Source organism: Lonchura striata, chromosome 7 (genome assembly GCF_050655825.1).
Source record: "Lonchura striata isolate lonStrDom1 chromosome 7, ASM5065582v1, whole genome shotgun sequence".
NCBI lineage: Eukaryota > Metazoa > Chordata > Aves > Passeriformes > Estrildidae > Lonchura > Lonchura striata.
Window position 1 is genome coordinate 16,956,105 of NC_140709.1, and position 21,344 is coordinate 16,977,448.

The 21,344-nt window shown below is 45.2% G+C and overlaps 2 protein-coding genes across 7 annotated transcripts in view; both read left to right on the forward strand.

Annotated features, from left to right (window-relative positions):
* The window catches only part of PSMD14 (proteasome 26S subunit, non-ATPase 14), a 46,513-nt gene extending 37,796 nt beyond the window's left edge, over positions 1–8,717 (forward strand). For 4 of the 5 annotated variants that reach the window (XM_085584333.1, XM_077784991.2, XM_085584334.1 and 1 more), the window contains 4 exons: positions 2,326–2,400; positions 4,746–4,871; positions 6,012–6,074; positions 8,298–8,717. In XM_085584333.1, coding sequence (XP_085440459.1) covers positions 2,326–2,400; positions 4,746–4,871; positions 6,012–6,074; positions 8,298–8,396 — 363 coding nt within the window. In that variant the 3' untranslated portion in view covers positions 8,397–8,717. Of the gene's footprint in view, positions 1–2,325; positions 2,401–4,745; positions 4,872–6,011; positions 6,075–6,365; positions 6,446–8,297 lie in introns of all 5 variants that reach the window. The other variant, XM_077784993.2, reaches the window with a different exon arrangement.
* A 3,052-nt stretch (positions 8,718–11,769) lies between these two features.
* Positions 11,770–20,449, forward strand: TBR1 (T-box brain transcription factor 1). 2 transcript variants are annotated; one of them, XM_021526288.4, is made up of 7 exons: positions 11,773–13,559; positions 14,027–14,181; positions 14,505–14,626; positions 14,965–15,123; positions 15,979–16,040; positions 18,070–18,187; positions 18,293–20,449. In XM_021526288.4, the coding sequence occupies exons 1-7, from the start codon at positions 12,868–12,870 to the stop codon at positions 18,911–18,913; spliced, it is 1,929 nt and encodes a 642-aa protein (XP_021381963.1). In that variant the 5' UTR covers positions 11,773–12,867; the 3' UTR covers positions 18,914–20,449. The 2 variants fall into 2 exon arrangements, with proteins under 2 accessions (XP_021381962.1, XP_021381963.1); XM_021526287.4 differs by having other exon boundaries at positions 11,770–13,559; positions 18,070–20,449.
* Positions 20,450–21,344: the final 895 nt, after the last annotated feature.

The window sequence follows — 21,344 nt, forward strand, 5'->3', positions numbered from 1 at the left end:
CTCACTGATTTTTCCTTTAAAAAACTTTTTCCCCTTACTATATATTCTAAAGGCATGTGTCCTTGAAACCATGAAGCCCTGCTTTTGGTTCCATTACTTGAACAGTAGAAGTAATATTTTGCTAGGTAAACATCCAAGAAAAAGGCCATCCACTAGTCAGAGCAGAACTGAAATAATAGCTGAATTTGTGCTTTAAGAGCCATCCTTTGGGAGGTCCTAGACCACCATACCCTTATCTGGCAAAAATAAGTTGGTTTTTTGTTACTATTACATTGAAACTCTTTGGTGTTAATAAAAATGCTAGCAAAAAAGCGTCTTAAAATTAAAGAGTGTCTGGTTTAGGAGGCTGTGTTTTACTTTTGATTTTTAAATTCGTCAAAACTGCAAACAATAATGAGTATGAAATAAGCAGCTAATACTCTTGATTGGATGTAGGCAAGCCCATGCTTGCATGTTTCAGGGCTTTTCTAACTGAGCTTTTCTAGACCATGTGTAATGCTTTCCCTTGGAAACCCCTGCAGTATTGTTCAGCTTCATTATTTTAAGATCACTGTCACTACAGCGTGGCATTTTGGCCATGGGATTTTGGGTTTCTGTTATTAAAATGGGTAGTTTTTGTTTGTGTTGATTTTTTGCAAGCTGGCAATGAGCTGTTGCAAATGTCACTGTTATGATAAAAATCATAATTTTAAATGGTATTCTGTTCCTAAAGCTCCAGGAGCTCTTGCAGTGTTGTTTTACTTTTATTTTAAGCCTTGAATAAAATTCTGACCCAGTTGAGGATGGAAGCAAGCTAAATACTAATTTCAGCTGGGCTAGTAGCAGGAATTATAAGACATTACTCAAAATCTCAGGAAGAGATTTTTAAGAGATAATAAAGTAGTACATGCCTTGGCTTCTTTCCCTTTTTGGGTGTGTGTGCTTTTCTTGATTTGCTTACCAACAGCTTTTTTATGGTTGTTTACCTTTTACATTTGCCCACTCTTTTAAAGGGTAGTTTATGGAAGGGGGAAGGAAAGGGACAGTGGGAGAAGGCAGACCTGTTTGTCAAACTTTAAGAACTTGAGAAAGCTTCCTAAATATCTACACATGAGTTTATACACAAACACCAAAACCTCATATGCAGTCATTTCGAGTGAGATAAGAAAATGGCAGTGGAAATTACTTACTGTTAATAGTTTCAACTATAAATTCTGTTATTGATAATAAAGCCTGTATTTTACAAGTTTAATTAAAATAAGTTGCACAAGTAATAGTTTTATGTAAGTGCTAATTCTTGTAACTTTTCGAGTAGTTTTTATCCTTGTATAGAAAATTGTAGAAAATGTATGTATGAAAACATTTTTAGCTTTCGTACAGATGATTTTATAATTCTGAAATATTAAGTTGCATAGGATGCAAATATACATTCATTTTGTATAGCTATCTCTAAATATATATTTAAAATTAAATAGATGGAATGCTTGAAACAGAAGATTTATCACTAATTCAGCATACTTTATGTATGATTTATTGTATCTTGTTTGTAAATGTATATTTCATATGTAAAATTATATTAGAAAATAGACTCTATTAGTTGTGATGCGGATTGATCATAGAATTTTACCTCCACAAATATTAGTACAACACACCCTTAAGTCATAAATGTAAAAGGAAATGCATAATGCAAATGAGCAAAATAGAAAATACATGCATCCATCTATCACTAAAGCTAATCTCTGTTGATCAGATTGTATTTGCAGAGGACATAATTCTAGTGAAAAAAGTGGTTTGTTTTTTTCTTAATTTACAGTTTAAAAATAAAATTAGTTTCAGTATCCAAGGTTAATTTGATACACATTGTCTGAGGTTTTTGCTTGCTTCAGTTTATCCCTCTTCATGTTGTACCCTGGAGAATGAACTTGGGAATATTGACAGTGGTTATAAATAAATAGATAGCAAATAGTCTTTTGTTTGTAACAGAATATTTTAATAGCAATGATAACCAAATTTATTGAGAGAGGAAGGATTTGAGAGAAATATGTTTGTGCATATGTATCGGTCAAATGTTTGAAGGCAGTTACCATTTTTTCTTATTATAGTTGCTACTGTGTGAAAAAAAATCTGTGGTTTAGAAATAGAAAACATAACTGTCAGTTAATGAACACAAAAAGAGAAATAGAACCAGGTATATTTACTTCATATCTTCTTGTAGGCTCTGCATTTTTTTCTTGGTGTTTTTTCCTTTATTTGAGTGGTGTTTAAGGATGTTAATATTGAAATTAGCTTTCTCCTTCATTTCAGCAGTGGGTGATTTTAATTCAGTTTCTCCCCTAAATTTTGCAGGCATTAATCCATGGACTAAACAGACATTACTATTCCATCACCATCAACTACAGGAAGAATGAACTAGAACAGAAGGTAATTGTTTCCGCTTTAATTCAGAGTACAGAAGCATTATACAAACTATTTCAAATTTGTGGCAATACTCTGATTTCAACGGCTGTTACTTTCAGTAATTATTTTAACTCTCCTGGAATAGGTGGATTCTCTTCCAGAAAGCACTTGAATGAACACTCATTGTGATGAAACTTTTCCAAAACTACATTCTAATGATGATATGAATAGTTTGATAACATTTTTGTCCACCTTATGGAAAGTTGTCGTGCTGTTTTCTGTACCTAAGCTTGTACAAAATTTTAAGTTTTCAGTGATGAAGCTGAAAGACATACTAGCTGCCTTCAGTTTTCACAGGCTGCAATTCCTGAAGCTAGGAGAATTTTTAACTGTGTTTTCCAAAATGGAATGTATAACCAGGGGATGTTGGGGGTTTTTTTGCTGTAATCACTTTGACAGAAGTCGGTATGATTGCAACTCCCCAAGACGTCACTGAATATCAGGAAGTAGTGATGTCCTGCATTTACAAGAAGAAATATTATGGAGTTACTGACAAGAAATGTCTTTTGCTATTTTTGCATTAAACTTCTTCAAAAGTTACTTCTTCAAAAGGTTACATGCAAAATCTAGCTTGAGAGTCTCAACCAGGAAAACAAAAAGGAAGAAAAAAGCTTACATATCATATACAGAAGTTAATTCTTGAAAAACGAGATTCTATCCCCTGTGTATTTTCTCTGATATGTCTGTGCATTTTCATGCCCTTGTTAGGGTTAGAAATTGATCTCAAAGCTTATGATGAAATGGTCAGAATAGTTTTTTTCACATAATTCAGACTTTCTGAGTTCCAAGTAATAAGAAAAGAACCCAGTTTCAAATAGTGGAGGAATATGTGTGCAAGATAAGGAGTTGGAAAGAATGTGTGAAATGCACAACCATTTTTAGTGCAGTATCAGACTTCCAAGACCTCACTGTTACTTAAAGGAGTAACTGATTGAACAAAACCAGCTCTCTCAGGAAATGTCGGTGAGTCTTCTAGGGCATTATTGTTTCCAGTCAAATGCAATCATTTACCAAATCCAGTCTTGTCTGAAGTTCTAAGTGTGTATTTTTGTCAATGGTTTTATATAAGTGAGTTATTACCTTTGCAAGTAGGAGAATTATCTTGACCAAGTTAGGAAGACTTTTATCTGTGAGGCAACGACTCTCTCTCACATCTTTCATGAGGCAGCTTCATACATATCTCAAACCCCCCTTGTGATGGTGGTGATCTGTTATCTCCATCTGTAGTAAGAAGAGTACATGCTTCATGTATTAGATTAGGAGCTCATCACACCAAACCTTAATTTTAAAATCAAGATAGCCTAGCTAAACTGTCCATATGCAGTTTGCCTACGACTCCTTCTGTCAGCAGCTAAGATCTTGCTAACACTAATTATGACACAAACTTTCTACTCAGTTCACATGTTCCAAAGCCAGGTTGCTTTGGAAGCTCCACATAGGATGAAACAGGTACTTTTATTCAGGTGATAGCAATTACAGGGATTACCAGTTCTCAGAAATTCTAGTAAATGTTCACAAATTGAAGGCAAGCTGAAACTGTTTGCTGAAGGGGTCCTCCCTATAGTCATCAAGTGTGCAGGAGATCCACAAAATACACTTCCTTTATTCATGAAAATAAAGAAATTGCTATTTTTATTATTCCTTTGCTCTTTCAAGATGACATGAAAGCGTCAAGTAAAATCTTTCAAATATATATAATAGTGCCTGCATTTATCACCATCAAATCTCTGCACATTTTATCCTATGGTTTTTATGCTTGCTTATTCTGTATGAGGCAAAAACACACAAGTCATGTTTTGGTCACTTTCGAAGTCTGTTTTATCATAACTGTCAGTTGCTTGCATACAGATCAGATAATCAGTGAAGCCGTATGAATTTAATCCAAGCATTAAAATATTTTTCAACTTCATCAGAGGCCAAAGGCTTCAACTAGTCAACTATATGGCAGCTAAAGTATTCCATTTTCTCTTAGCCTTGGTACAAGGCAATTGTGCATTCTTAACCTGCAGCAAGAGTAACAAATCCCAGAAAACAAATCTACATATTCCTGTCAAAATAAATGTGACCCATGTTTTCATGCCTCATTTTCATATTTAGGATTCAAGAAGTTTGATCATTAAAAGGTACACAAATCTATCTTCTTCTCTAGTAGAGTAGTTTATCATTGTATTTCCTCTATTTGAACACTGACATTATAAGATCAATTTTTTTTTATATTCTTACTATAAATTGGTTACCTGTCAAAAAGATCTTCATAGTATTCTGAAAGGATTTTATGGTGAATACTCTAAAGAGGTTTTGTCTTCCAGATGCTGCTAAATTTGCATAAGAAGAGTTGGATGGAAGGTTTGACACTTCAGGACTACAGTGAACATTGCAAACTCAATGAAACAGTAGTGAAGGAGATGTTAGAATTAGCTAAGAATTATAACAAGGTATTCATATCCCATAATGACAGTATAAGTGTAGTTGTGTTTATGAAGTGAAGAAATTGGTTACCTAATTTTAGAAGGAATTGATTATCATTCAGAATGACTGTAGTTCATACTAATCAGCTACGTATGGTTTCTGTGGGAAGTTGCCAGATTAGCTCCTCAGGCACTGCCACCAGACTTTTTGCCCTAAACTTTTGTCCAAGTGTTTAGTTACATGCTTTGCTTTGAAATGTGAGTAATCATAGCAATTCTGTATTTTTACTTAGTGACAAGAATATAAGATTTCTGTAGATCAAAATGAGCAGTTAGTCAAATTTTTCAGTCCTTTAGTCTAGGACTGTTTGATCAGTGTGGCAGAGTAAAGGTTATTTTTCTGTATCAGTCCAGTAGATAGGCTGTAAGTATTTAATGCATTCAAGAGCCCAGTTCAATGTTCTGTTTAGATAAGAAATTTCTTATTGGTGTGGTAAGTAAGACAAATCACAGCTGCTTGTCCTGTTTTAATACTGACACACTTAGAAATACTTCTTACAAATACTAGATCTCAACAAGCATTCTATGAGTAGTAATCATGGTAGTAATTCTTAACACATTCTTATTTTTTTAACTCCTTAGAAGTCCTTATAACCAAAATTCAGTATTACATTCACTAGTTAAGTTAGTGGATGAAATTTATGAGGACACTATATTTGAAGGCAACATAACCGTATCAAAATATATTAAAATAAATTACTTTAATCAGTACAAAAATATATTGAGATCAAATCTCCAGTAGTTGAAACAATATAGAAATGCTGAGTTTGGTTCTATTTTATTATTTTAACTGTTTTTAACTATCTTTAACTATTGATACTGCTCATTTAAGAATTTTGCTTACTAACATTTTGGTAAATAGTGACAATAAAACCATTCACAAGTATTTGCCTTGATCTTTTGCACTAACACTCAGTAATTAAAACCACGTCTGCTGAAAAGCTGAAGTACCTTTCCTTTTGACTTTCTCAAATGTGTCGCTGTTTGATTTTTTTTTCCTTTTTCTTTTTTTTTTTTAAGGAACAGAATTGTATTTTGAGAATCTGTGGCTTGGGGGAAAAGTAAATGAAATCTGAAACACTGACCTTTTCTGTGTTTCTTTCACAGGCTGTTGAAGAAGAAGATAAGATGACACCTGAACAGCTGGCAATAAAAAATGTTGGCAAGCAGGTGAGGTGTGATGAATTAGAGTGAGGTGGAATTATATGCTTCGTTCATTCTAAATACTAATTTTTTACATGTGCAGAGGTGATTTTAGTTCTACATGCATGATATTCTCAAAGCTTCAAATAATAAATTTATTTTTGTTGGAGGTTGTGTAAGGAACAGGGCCTTTGACTGTAGGTAATTGGCAGAATGTCTGCAAGCCGTGTTCTATATGTGTTTTTATTATATGCTGAGCAGTGTTGAAACTTAGTAGTTTTCCCTTTTCCTTCTTCATTTGTTTTAACTTCTTCTAAGAGACATAATGATATCCAAATCTGTCTCAGAGAGGCCTAAACTGTGGAGACACTTACAAAATGGTGATCACGGAAACAGAGGTGAGGGGGTGTGTTTGTACATTATCATGTATATTAACATGTAAAGAGCCAGCTCACCCTGTCTTCAGTTCATGAACACACTGTCAGTGCTCAGCTCTCAGGCACACTTGGCAGGTAGGCTGAGTTCCTTTGTATTGGTGTTTGAGGAAAACTGTTTAGGACCACAGCTGAAACCGAAAATACCCACTCAATTAATTACCATCACTTCACAATGTTAGGGTATAATGTCTTTTTAAAGACTCAACAAAAAACTATTTCTACATTTGATTTCAGCATAAAGATTGAGGAAATGTGCTCTTGTGAGCAAGAGGAGAGCAAAGGAAATTTGTAAGAGCTTGTGTTCAAGAAGGGCAATGAAAACAAGAAATAGCTTTTAAAAGATCTAGTGTGTCCTTAAAGAACCAGTACTTATTGTATTGCTAGTAGCAGTAGAAGAATTTAAAAGATTCTGGATTGCTCTTATGTGTCAGCTTCTAGCAGCAATGTCATAACACATCTGCACTATTGTTCAGTCACTCATGTATTTCTGTAGCATTCAGAACAATGGAGTTTATGCACACCTACACATACATAAATATATACATATAAAATATGTAAGAAGGGTTGTATTTTAAGGGTTATGATGTCATCTCAAACAGAACTTGAGCTTCAGTAGTTGTTACGCATACATGAAAAACCTATTTTGATACAATTCTTCAAAAAGAAAATAATTTTTTTCCTGATAAAAATTTTAAGTTTCCTTTAAATGAAAAAAATGGTTCAGTGAAGTAATTTTCAAGTGGGTTTTTTTATGCAACGTAGATAAAAAGCTTTGTAAACAAGCAGCCACTCACAATAGGGGTATGATCTTATTAGGTGTATAATTTGTTAGGAACTGAAAGGATATTGGAGAACTGTCTGATCTTTGAGAAGGAGTTATTTAAGAAGGGCAGCATGCACAGATTCAGTAGCACTCTTCTATATAAATTTAAATGTGTTCATTACACTTGGACATAATTCCATCTTTAAAGAAGTTACAACTCTCATGTATGATTTTCTTCCATATTTTAATTTCTTTACACACAAGAATTACTACAATAATACTATAATAAACTTTAGACATCTGTGGTGGTGGCCCAATTCACCTAGAGACATCCTTTTAAGGTATGCCTGATATTTTTGCAGTATTTGGAAATTAATTATTTCGTATCAGTGGTGAAACTGAAGAAGTGCATGGGTATGATTTTCAACCAAAAATAATCTTATTGTTGCATGCAGATGCCCACAAATGCCTACATCAGTTGAGTAATAGTGTGTAAAAATATGTATTTTCAGAAAATTGCTCAGGCTTAACATTCAATTCCTAAGAGCATTTGACAGGGCATTGTTCACATTTCATGTTTTTATGGGTATAGATACACTAATTTTCTTGCAGTCAACACAACTATTCAAAGACTGTGTTAGATGATGCTTGAATCTTTGCAGGATTAGAGCACTAATTTGCAGAGATCTGAAAAGAAATTGCAGTGTACCAGAACTAAGATTAAAATATTGGTCTTAGTGAGATGTATAGTAAAATTCACATGTTGTGTGTTGTCCTTTAAACTAACTCACATCTGCCATGGTTACTCTTGAGTTGCTGGATAGGAGTTTGCTTCCTAAGCCTATCCTCAGCTTAACTGTTAGTATGAATTAATAAAATTTTGTTCATGGAAATTCAGTCATTTGCTAAGTCTTCCTAGAATGGAAAATTTAGGAGCATTACTGGCCTGTGTTCATTAACTCACAGATATCATGAATAGACTTGAAGTAAATGAAATCCTTCAGAGACGTGTTTCAGTCATTCTTCTCACGGGCATCCTTTGTATTTCAGGACCCTAAACGTCATTTAGAAGAACATGTGGATGTGCTGATGACCTCAAACATTGTCCAGTGTTTAGCTGCTATGTTGGATACAGTTGTATTTAAATAACTGTTTTACCGTTGGTGATGCTTTCTGTGTATATTTGTTTATTGTTTCTTATACAAAACAGAGACTGTTGAGGCTCTATTTGATTAAACCAAGACATCTGACTTCATTTGCAATGTAAGTGCAGCACTATAACACCTCTCAGTCTCTAATTGTGCATTTGCTTCAGTTTCTTTATGTCAGGGTCCTCACAAATTCCAAAGCATTCAAGAACACAATGTGGGAAAAAATGGAGTACGTTTTCATTTAATATTTGGGGGGAAAATCAGTAGTACATATATATTTTGATTGTTGCAACATAATAAAAATACATTTACAAATCTGTCTTAAGTTCTGGACAGTGTTTTTTGAGAAAGGACAACGGGAATTAACAAACTAGAAAAAGTGTTAGTAAACATTTGTTCCCCCCGACTGTAAAACTACTGAAATACTAATTGCTAGGAAAGCAAAAATTCTCTACTGGAATTTGGCTCCCATTGATTACCAGTTAGTCTCATATGGAGATTAGAACAAAAAAAAAATCATCATTCTGAATTCTGAGCATGTACAAAACCAAAAATGCTGAAAATTCCTCTGTCAGTTCTCTTTGAATGTTATTCAAACCCTAATATCTACAGAAGACAACTGACCTTAAGGAAATTAATTCAGTTGCTGATAACTGAATCACAGAACTCTCACAAGCGGTGTCATAAATAGCAGTATTCTGAGAATAAACATTAAAGTGACAGAGGCTGTTCTAGGTTACATGAACCCACCCTCCTATGAGAGAACATACATGAAATGTCCATATATATAAATATATGGAAAGAGTCCCAACTAGAATATGACATTTAAAATCATTTCTACTGACTGGAGAGAGAAACACTTGCAGGAAGGCAGGTGGTTTGCTTAGTTTGAAGCAGGCAAAGCCAAATATCTGGGTGTGGGGAGTGACTCTGGGTTTTGGGCAGGGACTGATTGGAATTTTTGTTAGGGTTCTTTTTTTCAAGTGTTGAATGTTGCTTAGGCTGATTTGTCTGGGCAGAAGTTTTCTTTTTCTCTTTACTGTTGGTTTGAGATTTTTTTTTTTAGTAAACAGCAACAGTACTGACAGGCAAATATTTCAAAACTATCTGCATCTCCTGTTGAAGATAATTTTTTTTAATTGACTTCATATTTGCATACTTAAGGAAATAACCCTTAAATGGTCTTATTTTCTGGCTTATGGCCATATTTACTTACACTTTACCATTCAAAGATTTTTCTTTTGTTTGAAATTTCTTATTGAGGCCTTTAATTTACTATTTTAAACTAACTAAATTTACTATTTTAAACTAACTCTCTCTCAAAGTATATTTAACGTGCACTTACTTCAGAGGGAAAAATGCAGATTTTTGCAGCTGCCCTCCTTATGGCCTTCCCTCTGCCCCCACAGTAGGCAGTGGAATATCAGACTGGGAAAATGGAGACATACCAAACCACATTTGCCTGCGTGTAGTTAAATGGAAGTTCTTTCTGGAGATTCCCACTGCAAAGCTGCGGGTGGTTGAGGAGGGCTGCATTCAGGCCTCGCATTGCCGGATGCGCACGCCCGGGGTGAGATGGGGCAGGAGCTGATCGAGGGACCTGCCCTGGGGCTCGTCTGCCAGGGGGGCTCAGCATCCCTGCTGCTCTCTACTCCCACACACACGTGTAACACCACGAGGGAGACGGAGTTTGGCAGGTCGTGGGTAACATGGCACTGCAGAACAGGAGAGGAGCTAGCGCAGTGCTGCAGTGTATACATGCGTGAGAGGCTGGTGTAAGCAGGGAGACAAACCAGTGAGTCTTACATATTCTAAATTAATTTTGACAAATGTACATCTTGCAGAGGGTAGCTGAAGAGAGTCTGTTGGAGACGCAGATCTCCCGTAGTATAAGCTTGTGCTGTGGTACCCTGCTTTCTATTCACTCCTCAGTTTAACTTGGAGACACAATTTTCCATTTACCAAGAGGTAACATGAATAATAAGAAGGCAGGGTTTTGGGGCATCCTTCCTTATTTTTGTCCAGTGCTTTAGGAGCTACACAGATGATTTGGAAGAACTGTGTGTATGCCATAACCTGAAAAGCAGCAGCCCATATATGATGTTGGAGGAAGAAAGAGATTTTCAAGCAGCCACCTTCTGAGCCTCCAGCCGCAATGGAGCAGACCTTCATTAGCAGCATGACCCCTTGTCACCTGTCAGCATGAAGGACGGGCATATTGTATTAGCAAACCTCACTCCATTCTATGACGATTCTGTAACACCACCTGCCATTGCATATCCCCCCTATTATACCAGTTTAGGAGTTGTGCACTGAAGATTTTTGGCATATATTAGCACTTCCATGTGATTGGCAGTATACCACTGAATTCATTGCAGCTCCACATCTATATGGCTGTAGCTCTGTAATTCAGGGCAGCATTTCCGAGGATTTATCTGCATTTCGGTCCATCTCCTGCCTGTATAAGTCCATTGCCATTCTGTTGTTGCAAACAGGGAAAGGGAAGGGTGAGCACTGGTGAAACAAGTGTCGGAAACATTAGTTAGAACTGATAATAATGAAACCGTTTTCTTAACACTGAAAGAAGGTGATGTATGGAAACTTGCATACACTGAACCACTCGAGTAGAACAGTGAACTGCTTGCTTTTTGCTTCATAAGTTCTCTTATTAGAATAATTTCCTTGCAGAGATTGTGTGTGCGTCAGCATCTATGAAATACCGAATAACCGAAGTAGCTCACGGTTAAGCAACAGAAAAATAAATGGCCACGGGATTTGAAAGCATTGAAATACACATTCTGTCAAGTCATCCTGGTTCTAGTCTTCTCTGGATTTGAGTTTGCAAAGTTTCAGTCTGGCTTCAGGCAGTTATGTGGTGGTTCAGTTTTATTATGTGGTGTGGTGGTTCAGGCTGCATTATCTGTCAGTGAAATTTGAAGTCGGTTGCTGATGTCACCTGGGAAGACATGTGGTCTGTAAAATACCTGAAGTCCAAACCATTAAGGGGACAACATTAAGAAAAATGGAACGGGAGAGCTCCTGCCCGGTCAAAAAAACCCAAACCCCAAACCCACAAAAAGCCGAAAAACAAACCCCGTGCTTTTAAACTCTAAGGCAGGCTTCCCTAGGAAGAGAAATTGAGACTGGTGCTTGGCAAAGGCGGGGTGGCGAGCGGGCCCCCTGAACTCTTCAGGCGCAGCTTTGCGCCTTGGAGGGTCCCGCTTTCACTAGCCGAGGCTCGGCCGCGCACAGCCCGGCCCCGCCGGCCGGTGCCTCCGGTCCCCGGGAGTCCCCGCGCCCCGCCCGCCTGGGAGCGCAGCCCGGGCCGAGACCCCCTGGGCACGGCGTGCCGGCCGCTCCTGCCGCAGCACCGCCATGGGTTGGGTTTCTCAGCTCCGATCGACCCCGCGGCCCCCGGCAAGGGTGCTGCCAGGAACCTGCCCCTCCCGAGAGCTGCCCGCGGGACCGAGTCCCTGGGAAAGCAGGCATCGAGAGGAAAGGAATCCGGAGACGGATGGGGAGGTGGACGCCTTCCACGCTGTTTCGCTGATAATCTCCGGCATTACGGCTCCCAGATGAAATATTTATTTACTAAAGAACCCTAAAGAACCCGTAAACATCGCGGCAAATACATTAGGGCACTTCGGCTGCGGGGCTTATGATTATTTCAGAAGTTAAAAGAGATGATAGGCGGCCACTGTCAGCGGGGACGGAGGGTGTATTTTCCCCCGCGAAACAGGCACGGGTGGGAAGGGTGGGGGCGATGCGCCGGGGATCGCTCAGAAGAGTTGGGGGAGAGGGACGGCGCCCGCTGGGGACGAACCGCGGGGGTGAGCTGAGGGCAGCGGCCGCCGAGCCCCGCGCTCCCCTCGCCATCGCTCCCCAGAGCGCCCAGGACCCGCTTTTCTCCCTGACGCACAAAGGTGGGGTACACGCGCGCAATATTTGGGTAATCTCCGGGTGCGGATTTATTTTCCAGCCGTAGTCAAAAAAAAAATTAAAAAAAAAATAAAAAAAGCTAGAAAGGTCACATAATAATGAGCTCTCACAGCAAACACACTCTTCCCTTCCCCCTTTCCCTTCCATCTCACAATAAAATCATCTCCTTCAATTTGCCATGATCGTCGCGACCAGGAGCCAGGTGATTATCCTAATTAATGTCTATCTAATTAAATTACTGTCAGCGGTTAACCAATGGCAGAAGCCGTTTCATCCTCTCCACAAGCAGCAAGATCAAAAGTGAGTCTTTCCTGATTGCTGCATAGTGTCAATTGGCCAATCTCTTCTCCCTGGGAAGGGAGGAAAAAAAAAAAAAAAAAAAAAAAAAAAAAAGTAAATCAAACGTTTGGGAAGCATTTGGTAGATGAAGTGCTTTCTGCCTAGTGTGGGTCCCAGGATGTCTAGCTTCTGATACTAGGAAGCCCTTTCAGATCCAGGGACTGAAGGGTTATTACTGTGGTGCTAGAGCTATGCAGCTGGAGCATTGTCTTTCTCCCTCTATCATGCTCTCCAAGAAATTTCTCAATGTGAGCAGCAGTTACCCACATGCAGGCGGATCTGAGCTTGCCTTGCATGATCATCCCATTATCTCGACCACTGACAACCTGGAGAGAAGTTCACCTTTGAAAAAAATTACCAGGGGGATGACGAATCAGTCAGATACAGACAATTTTCCTGACTCCAAGGACACACCAGGGGACGTCCAGAGAAATAAACTCTCTCCCGTCTTGGACGGGGTCTCTGAGCTTCGTCACAGTTTCGATGGATCTGCTGCAGATCGCTATCTGCTCTCTCAGTCCAGCCAGCCCCAGTCTGCTGCCTCTGCTCCTAGTACCATGTTCCCTTATCCCAGCCAGCATGGACCTGCTCACCCAGCCTTCTCCATCGCCAGCCCCAGCCGCTACATGGCTCATCATCCTGTGATCACCAACGGAGCTTATAACAGCCTCCTGTCCAACTCTTCTCCGCAAGGCTACCCCACGGCGGGCTACCCGTACCCCCAGCAGTATGGCCATTCCTACCAAGGGGCACCTTTCTACCAGTTCTCCTCCACCCAGCCGGGGCTGGTTCCCGGCAAGGCTCAGGTCTACCTGTGCAACAGGCCACTCTGGCTGAAATTTCACCGGCACCAGACGGAGATGATCATCACGAAGCAGGGAAGGTAAGCCACTGCGCGGACCTTTCTGGGTGTCGGGGCTGAGCCGCGGACTTCGCCGGGGGAGCCGCCCGGAGCCTCCGCCGCCCCGGCGGAGCTGCTCCCCCGTCACCGGGGCCCCTGCCCCGGTCGCCAGGAGCTCCGGTGCGGGTCCCCGCCGGAGTCGGCTCCCGCCGGAGTCGGTCCCCGCCGGGGCAGCCTTTTCTACCTGCCCGAAAGTTCCCGCGCCCGCTGCACTCAGCCCTTCCCCGCAGAAAGCTCGGCACTCCGGGGAGGGGGCTTCTTTGGATTTTTATTTCCCAGTCGCTATCGGGAGCCGTGCGGATGAAGCACAACGGCTGGGTGCTCCGCGTGTGCCTGTCGCTGCCGATGGCTTGCTTTCCTTTTTCCCTTTCTTTTTCTTTTTTTTCCCCTCTTCCTTTTTTTCTTTTCTTTCTTTCTTTTTCCTTTTTTTTTATTTTTTTTTTTTATAGGCGCATGTTCCCTTTCCTAAGCTTTAATATTTCTGGTCTCGACCCTACGGCTCACTACAATATTTTTGTGGATGTAATTTTGGCGGACCCCAATCACTGGAGATTTCAGGGAGGCAAATGGGTTCCTTGCGGCAAGGCGGACACAAATGTACAAGGCAAGTTCCTCCAATTAACACTTTTCTCGACACATATGTAGGTGAGAATGATTAATTAATGCCATTGCGGACTGGCTCTGGCGACTAAAAAGCAAAGGGACCAACGATGTTTAAAAAAAAAAAAAAATAAAGGAGGGTGGAGGAGAAAGTAAAAGGTGTTCGGAAAAAGCTGTTTTAATCCTTTCGTTTAAAATGAAGGGAGTTTTGGCAGTAAAATATTGTCCACTTAACGGGGTTCTTCACCCTCGTGTGCGGATGCAGCGGCAGAACCGGGGTACAGGCGAGAACTGTGATGTGGTTGTGTTTTTTATTGCTTTGCTTAGGAAACCGGGTGTATATGCATCCCGACTCCCCCAACACGGGAGCCCACTGGATGCGTCAGGAAATCTCCTTTGGGAAATTAAAACTTACAAACAATAAAGGAGCATCAAACAACAACGGGCAGGTCAGTGGAGGAACGCAGACGCTGCCAGAAATATTTTTATTTCTTCTAGTTAAAATCCTACCGTTTCCGAAAGGACGTGTATTTTTTTTTTAGATCGTGTCGTTGGGTGAAAAGAAAAGGGGGGTGGTGGTGACAAAGTCCTCCCATTTAATTTTGCCACGGGCCTCGTCGGCCCTGAGCGCATTGGCCAAGCTGACACCGCTGTCCGGTGCGGCCGGGAAACTCCGCAGCCGTCCCAGGGAGGCGGCGGCCAGCGGGCACTGCTCTCCTCGTCCTTCTCGCTCTAATTTCTTCTTTTCTCCCCGCGTCCCCCTCCCTCCTTTTGCCATGCCTGACAGATGGTGGTTTTACAGTCCCTTCACAAGTACCAACCTCGCTTGCATGTGGTGGAGGTGAACGAAGACGGGACGGAGGATACCAACCAGCCGGGCAGAGTGCAGACATTCACCTTCCCCGAGACGCAGTTCATTGCCGTCACCGCCTACCAAAACACCGATGTAAAGAGCTCCCTGGTTTATTCCCCTCGCGGTCTCCCCGCTCCCCGCAAGGCAGCCCACCAGGGATGGCCCGGCTGCTGCCCACCCTCCCCCGGGTCTCCGGCGCCGGGAGATGGGGCTCCCTGTTCCCCACTTTGTGCCAGCCCTCCCTGGCCATCCCGAGGGCGGCCGTAGCCTCTCGGGTCGCCTTCGCCCCAGGAGCCCCCTCAGGGTGTCCGCAGCGGCATCGCCCTCCCCGCCAGGATGGGCGCGATCCTGCCCCTCCGCCCGGGGCTGGGCGCTGGCCCGCGGCGTTTATCTCCCAGTCGGAAACAGCTTAGTTAGCTGTTAAGCTGTTAGCTTAAGCTTTAAGTCTGCAAAGATCAATTAACATCTTCATTGATTGCGCCGGGGTGACGGAGCAACTTCCTCAAATTAAAAGCTCGTTAATGCCTGGATGCGTTTCGGAGTGGTCTGGCTTTGCTACAGACTGGTGCCCCCTTTTCAAATGACATATGTTCAGACCACATTCTCGCTTTAATTATTTTGCTCGATGCAAATGCAAACTCCTAGTTACCGTTCTGCGGTACATTTTGCCTAATTTCTGGATTTCAGTATATTCATACTTACGCACTAGGAATGCTGAGCACATCTCAAAATATGGGGTTAAATATCGATTTTTTTCGTACTTTTTACAACAACGTAAATCTTAAAATTAGACTGTGATGTCTATAAGCATGCCAGAGCTTATTTTTCACGGTTTAAAGGCAGTATGATTGACTAGAGTAAAGCTTGGTCCTTTAAAAGCGTGTTGGCTGCAGTGGGGTATATTTTTCAGGCTTTCACAACGTGTGCTCTGCTCCTCTCTTTCCCTAGATCACGCAGCTGAAAATAGACCACAACCCTTTCGCAAAAGGATTCCGAGACAATTATGACACGTAAGTAAACCGGATTTTTACTACCCTTCTGCCGGCTGCACACACATGTCAGAGGGGGGAGATTTAGGATGAGGGCTGGCTCATTTCACACCGCGATGTTGTAATGTCAGGCTTTTCTAGAGCCCTCCGGGAGGGAAGCACACGCCCGCTCCGGCACAGGGGCTGTCCCTGCGGCGAGGCCCTGCGCAGCCCTGAGGCCGCTTCCGCGCCTGCGGCCGCGCTGCCCGCACCTGAGTCCGCACCTCGCTTTGGCACTTGCGGGGGTTTTGTTGTTGTTGTTTCCTGGCACGTATCTTGGCGCCTCTTTCCAAGCTTCCGTTTCACTTGCGCGTAAGGGCTCCGAAAGAAGCACCGGAGCAGCAGGGACTCGGTCCCCGGCAACCCGCCGGGTCTGCATCATTCCGAGGTCCGTAGAGCTGGAGTCCGGAAGGAAATGTCTTCGTCTCGTTTTATTCTTCTCCGGGGTTGAATATTTTTCCCCCTTCTCCCTTCTGGGAGCTAAAGCCTCTGAAGTTTTAATCGCTGTTTGTCCCTGCTCTGCCTCTGCCCGTCCGCCTCCGAGGCGTTCCCAGCGGTCTGACCCCCGGCCTTGACGCCCGCGCCGCAGGCGGCTGGTGCCCCCCGACTGCGGCTCCGGGCCGGCATCAGCACTCAGCCCCGCCGCCTTTCGCGGCCCTCGGGACGAAAACGGGGGTGTCCCGGCCTGCAGGCCCTGCAGGCAGGATTCCTCTGGCCCGGGGTACGACCCTCCGGGCATCCCCCTGCCTACTTTGGGCAGCGGGAGGTGGCGGCCGCAGGGCTGCCCATATACCCGGGGCAAGAGACGGCAGGGATTTCGCCTGTCCCACTGCACGTTCTGGTCTGTGGCACGGGCCCCTGGCTTTGAGGACCCTTTTTCCTCTCTAAACTGTGTCGGGCAGCGGCCTCACTTGGCCTCACCCCGTGCGTATCTTAAGCGCCTGCTTCAGCCCATCCGCTGGACCGCGGTCCAGCAGCCACCAGCAGCAGGCTTGCAGGGCAAGGGTGGAAACGACGCCGAGAGCTGAACTAGTGCGAGAGGGGCCTGGGGTCGAGATCCAGCCCTCTCCACGAAGCAGCTTGTGGTGCGGTCGCTCTCCCTCGGGGGCGGGGGTCGCCGAGCAGTGGCGAGGAGCCGGTCTGCCACCGGGAGGGCAGCGGCGGTCCCTGGTGCCATAGAGGGCGGCAGCCGAGCCTGCCTGCGCTCCGGGTGCTCTGCGAGAGTATGTGCGGCCTTGGGAAAGGCCTTCGGCCCCAGCCAAAAGTGCTTTTCTCTTTTTGATAGGAAAAAAAACTTTATAGGGCGTCACTTGAAAGGAGACGGGGGGAGGGGGAAGATTCAATGTTGTCTAGCACGTTGAATTTGTTTAAGGGCCAAGTTTATTTTGGATAAGAAATTCCAGGAGGCGTGGAGGGTTAATTAAAGCACAGTTTTAGCCTGAATTAAATACAGATAGTAGTTATTCATCCATTAAAGTTTTCATAATCGCAAATTGCAGCCCAGCATGGGAGAATTATATATAGGCCAAGCAGGGAACACTGGAAGTGTCTGGCTTTACATTTCCTACAGTAGGTGTTTAAAGATTAGCTTAATTTAAACTCAGTAAAATGTTGATGGTTCGTCTGTGACTCCCAATAATAAGTGTTAAACAGCCGATAGAATTCCATAGTCTGCCACTCATGCTGCTCGTGGCAAATGACCGGGCTGGCTGCCTGGTGCACATGTGGTGGGACCGGTCAGCTTTAACCGCACGGGATTCCACGCTTTAGGGTTGTGGGTTCGGACCGGAGAGAGGGATCTGAGCCCCGTCAAGGAATGGCCAACCCGTCCCGAAAGATTTGTTCTCCATGCTTGCCCCCGTCTTTCCTCTTCCCCGTTAAAGGCCCTCGGCGCTGCTGATGCCGGAGGCCAAGCCCGGAGAGGAGCGCAGGCTCCCGGGCCGGGCCGGAGCGCGCTGGGACGGCGCCGGGCTGCGGCGGACACCCAGCTCTCTCCCCTTCTCTTGGGCAGGATCTACACGGGCTGCGACATGGACCGGCTGACGCCTTCCCCCAACGACTCGCCCCGCTCGCAGATCGTGCCCGGGGCCCGCTACGCCATGGCCGGCTCCTTCCTCCAGGACCAGTTCGTGAGTAACTACGCCAAGTCCCGCTTCCATCCCGGGGCAGGAGCCGGCCCGGGGCCCGGCGCCGACCGCAGCGTGCCCCACACCAACGGGCTGCTCTCCCCACAGCAAGCCGAGGACCCGGGGGCCCCCTCGCCGCAGCGCTGGTTCGTCGCCCCCGCCAACAATCGCCTCGACTTCGCCGCCTCCGCCTACGACACGGCCACCGACTTCGCCGGCAACGCGGCCACGCTGCTGTCCTACGCGGCCGCGGGCGTCAAGGCGCTGCCGCTGCAGGCGGCCGGCTGCGCCGGGCGGCCGCTGGGCTACTACGCCGACCCCTCGGGCTGGGGGGCCCGCAGCCCCCCGCAGTACTGCAGCAAGTCGGGCTCCGTGCTCTCCTGCTGGCCCAACAGCGCGGCGGCGGCGCGCATGGCCGCCGGCAACCCCTACCTGGGGGAGGAGGCGGAGAGCCTGGCCCCCGAGCGGTCCCCCTTGCCGGGCGCCGAGGACTCCAAGCCCAAAGATTTGTCCGACTCCAGCTGGATCGAGACGCCGTCGTCCATTAAGTCCATCGACTCCTCCGATTCTGGGATTTACGAGCAGGCCAAAAGGAGGCGGATCTCCCCCTCGGACACCCCGGTGTCCGAGAGCTCCTCGCCCCTCAAGAGCGAGGTGCTCACCCAGCGGGACTGCGAAAAGACCTGCGCCAAGGACATCGGCTATTACGGCTTCTACTCGCACAGCTAGGCGCGGCCGCCGGCCCGCCGTCCTTTTGCACAATAACTCCTCCGCGTTAGCGCACTGACCCCCGCCCCTGGCTGCCCCATCCGTGCCCCGGCCCGGCAGGGAGGCGGGCAGGCAGGCTGAGCCGCGGCCGCCGCCGCCTCCCCGCCCCGCTTCCCGCCCGACCGGTCCGGCGGCGCCCCGGGGGCGCGGGGGGCACTGCCGCACCGAAACCCACTGATCAGTAGGATGCTTAGACTCTCAAACCGTACAGCGCTTCCTTCCTTTTACCACGGATGGATTCTAGGGGAAACAGTAATAGTGGGGAAAACAGCCTGTGAAATGCCTGTATATAGTATTTATTTTATTGTAACAGATTACTTTTCTTTGGTTCGGTTTATTTATTTGTTTGGATTTTTAAATTTTGTTTTCATTGTTAAGTCACAAAACTTAGATCCTGTTTAAATTTCTTTAGCCCATTCCCCCCCGCTCCTTGCTCCCTCTTCCTCGTGCCCCTCCCCAGGTAAATACTCTTCCTAAATGCCTCTGGAAATGTCAGTGGTCCATAGCTGTAGCAGCGGGTAATGGGTTTCTCACTTTCTCTCCAATTCCTCGCATGAAATAATTACGTGGTGCCCTGGGCTAACACAGCTAAGAAATAGCTCAGCTTTCCCTTCAAAAGAACAGAAATACGTCTCATAGGAAAGTCGATTAAAAGAGCATAACGCCTTCTGGAACCAAAATTAACTGCCTCTTATTTTTCTTTGAAAGGAATAGCTCGAGATCAGCAATATTATTTTTGTGGAATCCCCCTTCCCCTGCCCCCAAGTGCCAAATCCATTACTGGTCCCTGCAGGTGCCAAATATGCTAACAAACTATTTTCAAATTTCTTTGCAGTTCCCCCGTCTTTCTTTATATTGCTGTAAATCTTTGTAATGAATAATCTAAAAAAAAAAAAAAAGAAAAAAAAAAGAAAAAAAGATATAGACGACTGAATTGTTGGTAACCATAGTGTAGTCCAGTGAAGATGAGTTGTGAGTTGTATATTTTACTGCATTTAGTTTTGGAATTGACTTTTTCATAAAGTAGCTAACCGAGATCTGACTTCCTGGGGAATCAAATGCACATCGAAAGTAAGAGTGATCATTCTTGTAAACCTCTTATTATACCATTGAAGGAGAAGTAATATCCCTCCAGGACTCCCTCCCCGGCGAAGCAGAATATTAAGTCTTCGAATTTTGAGTAGCAAATCTATACAATTAACGCATTTTTATATGGAAGGAAAAAAAACCAATTACGAACTGAAATATGCATCGGGCTAAATATTCAGTCTAGATTACACTCGACGGGGAAATTTCCTAATAGAAATTCAGGGTCATAAACGTGTGTATATTTTTGACTCTTCTGTAAATCGAATGTTGTGATTTTTATATTTGTTCTGTTACGTCTGTGGAACTGAATAATTTATACCAGTACATGCTCCATTGAGAAATGTTTCGGTTTTTGCCCGTTTGTATCGTCTGTGTATAACAAGTAAAATAAACCTGGCAAAACGTTAACGTCGTGTTGGAGAAAGCACTTCGCCGATTTGCAAGTAAGGATCGGGAGGGATGGCGGGGAAGAGGCTGGCGGGCTCGCTCGCCCTCGGCCCACCGCGAGGCTCTGAGCGGGAGTCCCGCCGCTGCTCTCCCTGACGGAGCCGGTCCGCTTGTCCCGCGTTTGTCCTTTTTTTGGGGGGGTGGAAGAGCGTAGGGGACAGTGCTTACACCGCGTGGCCGAGCGTGGAGGTTTGCAGTCGGTGAAAGAGTGAGATATGAAGCCCCGTCGGTTTTCAGAGGTTTATAATTATCCCTGTGTTTGACGCTTAAAAGCCCTGACAGCACCTCGCAGGCGGGAGAGGTGCCTGGCGCGGGGCGGGGGATGCCATCGCTGGCGGAGCAGAGGCGAGGGACGCAACGCTGCCCGCCTGCAGGCTCTCCTCGCCTTCCCGGCGCGGGGCTGCCCCGGCAGAGCCCCACAGTGCCCCCAGGGCGGGCTCCCTTTCGGGGGAGCAGCTTGCGCTATGCGCGGGAGCGGAGCCCCCACTCCCGCAGCGCTCCCTGTCCCTCTGCGACCTTCCCGGGACCCTGCTCCCTTTAGAGACAACGCCCTGTGGGCTTCAGGACAGGCGCCGGCCCGGCACCGGCCTGGACCGAGTCCGCAGGGCTTGGGGGGTAACAGGCCGGGCTTACTCTTGGTTCCGCGGTGGGGTAAGCGCGGTGCGGAGCCGTCAGAGGAATTCTGTCCAGCCCCGGTGTTGACGGGGGCACCTGAGCACCCCAGCTGAGTTCCGTCCCCTCCACCCCTGCCAAGGTGCGGGCCCTGCGCGCCCAGAGCCTCCTCTGCCCTCGAGGGGCCGGGCGGCCGCCGGCCCGCGCCGGCTGTGGGGAGCGGAGCCCGCCCCGCGGTGCCGTC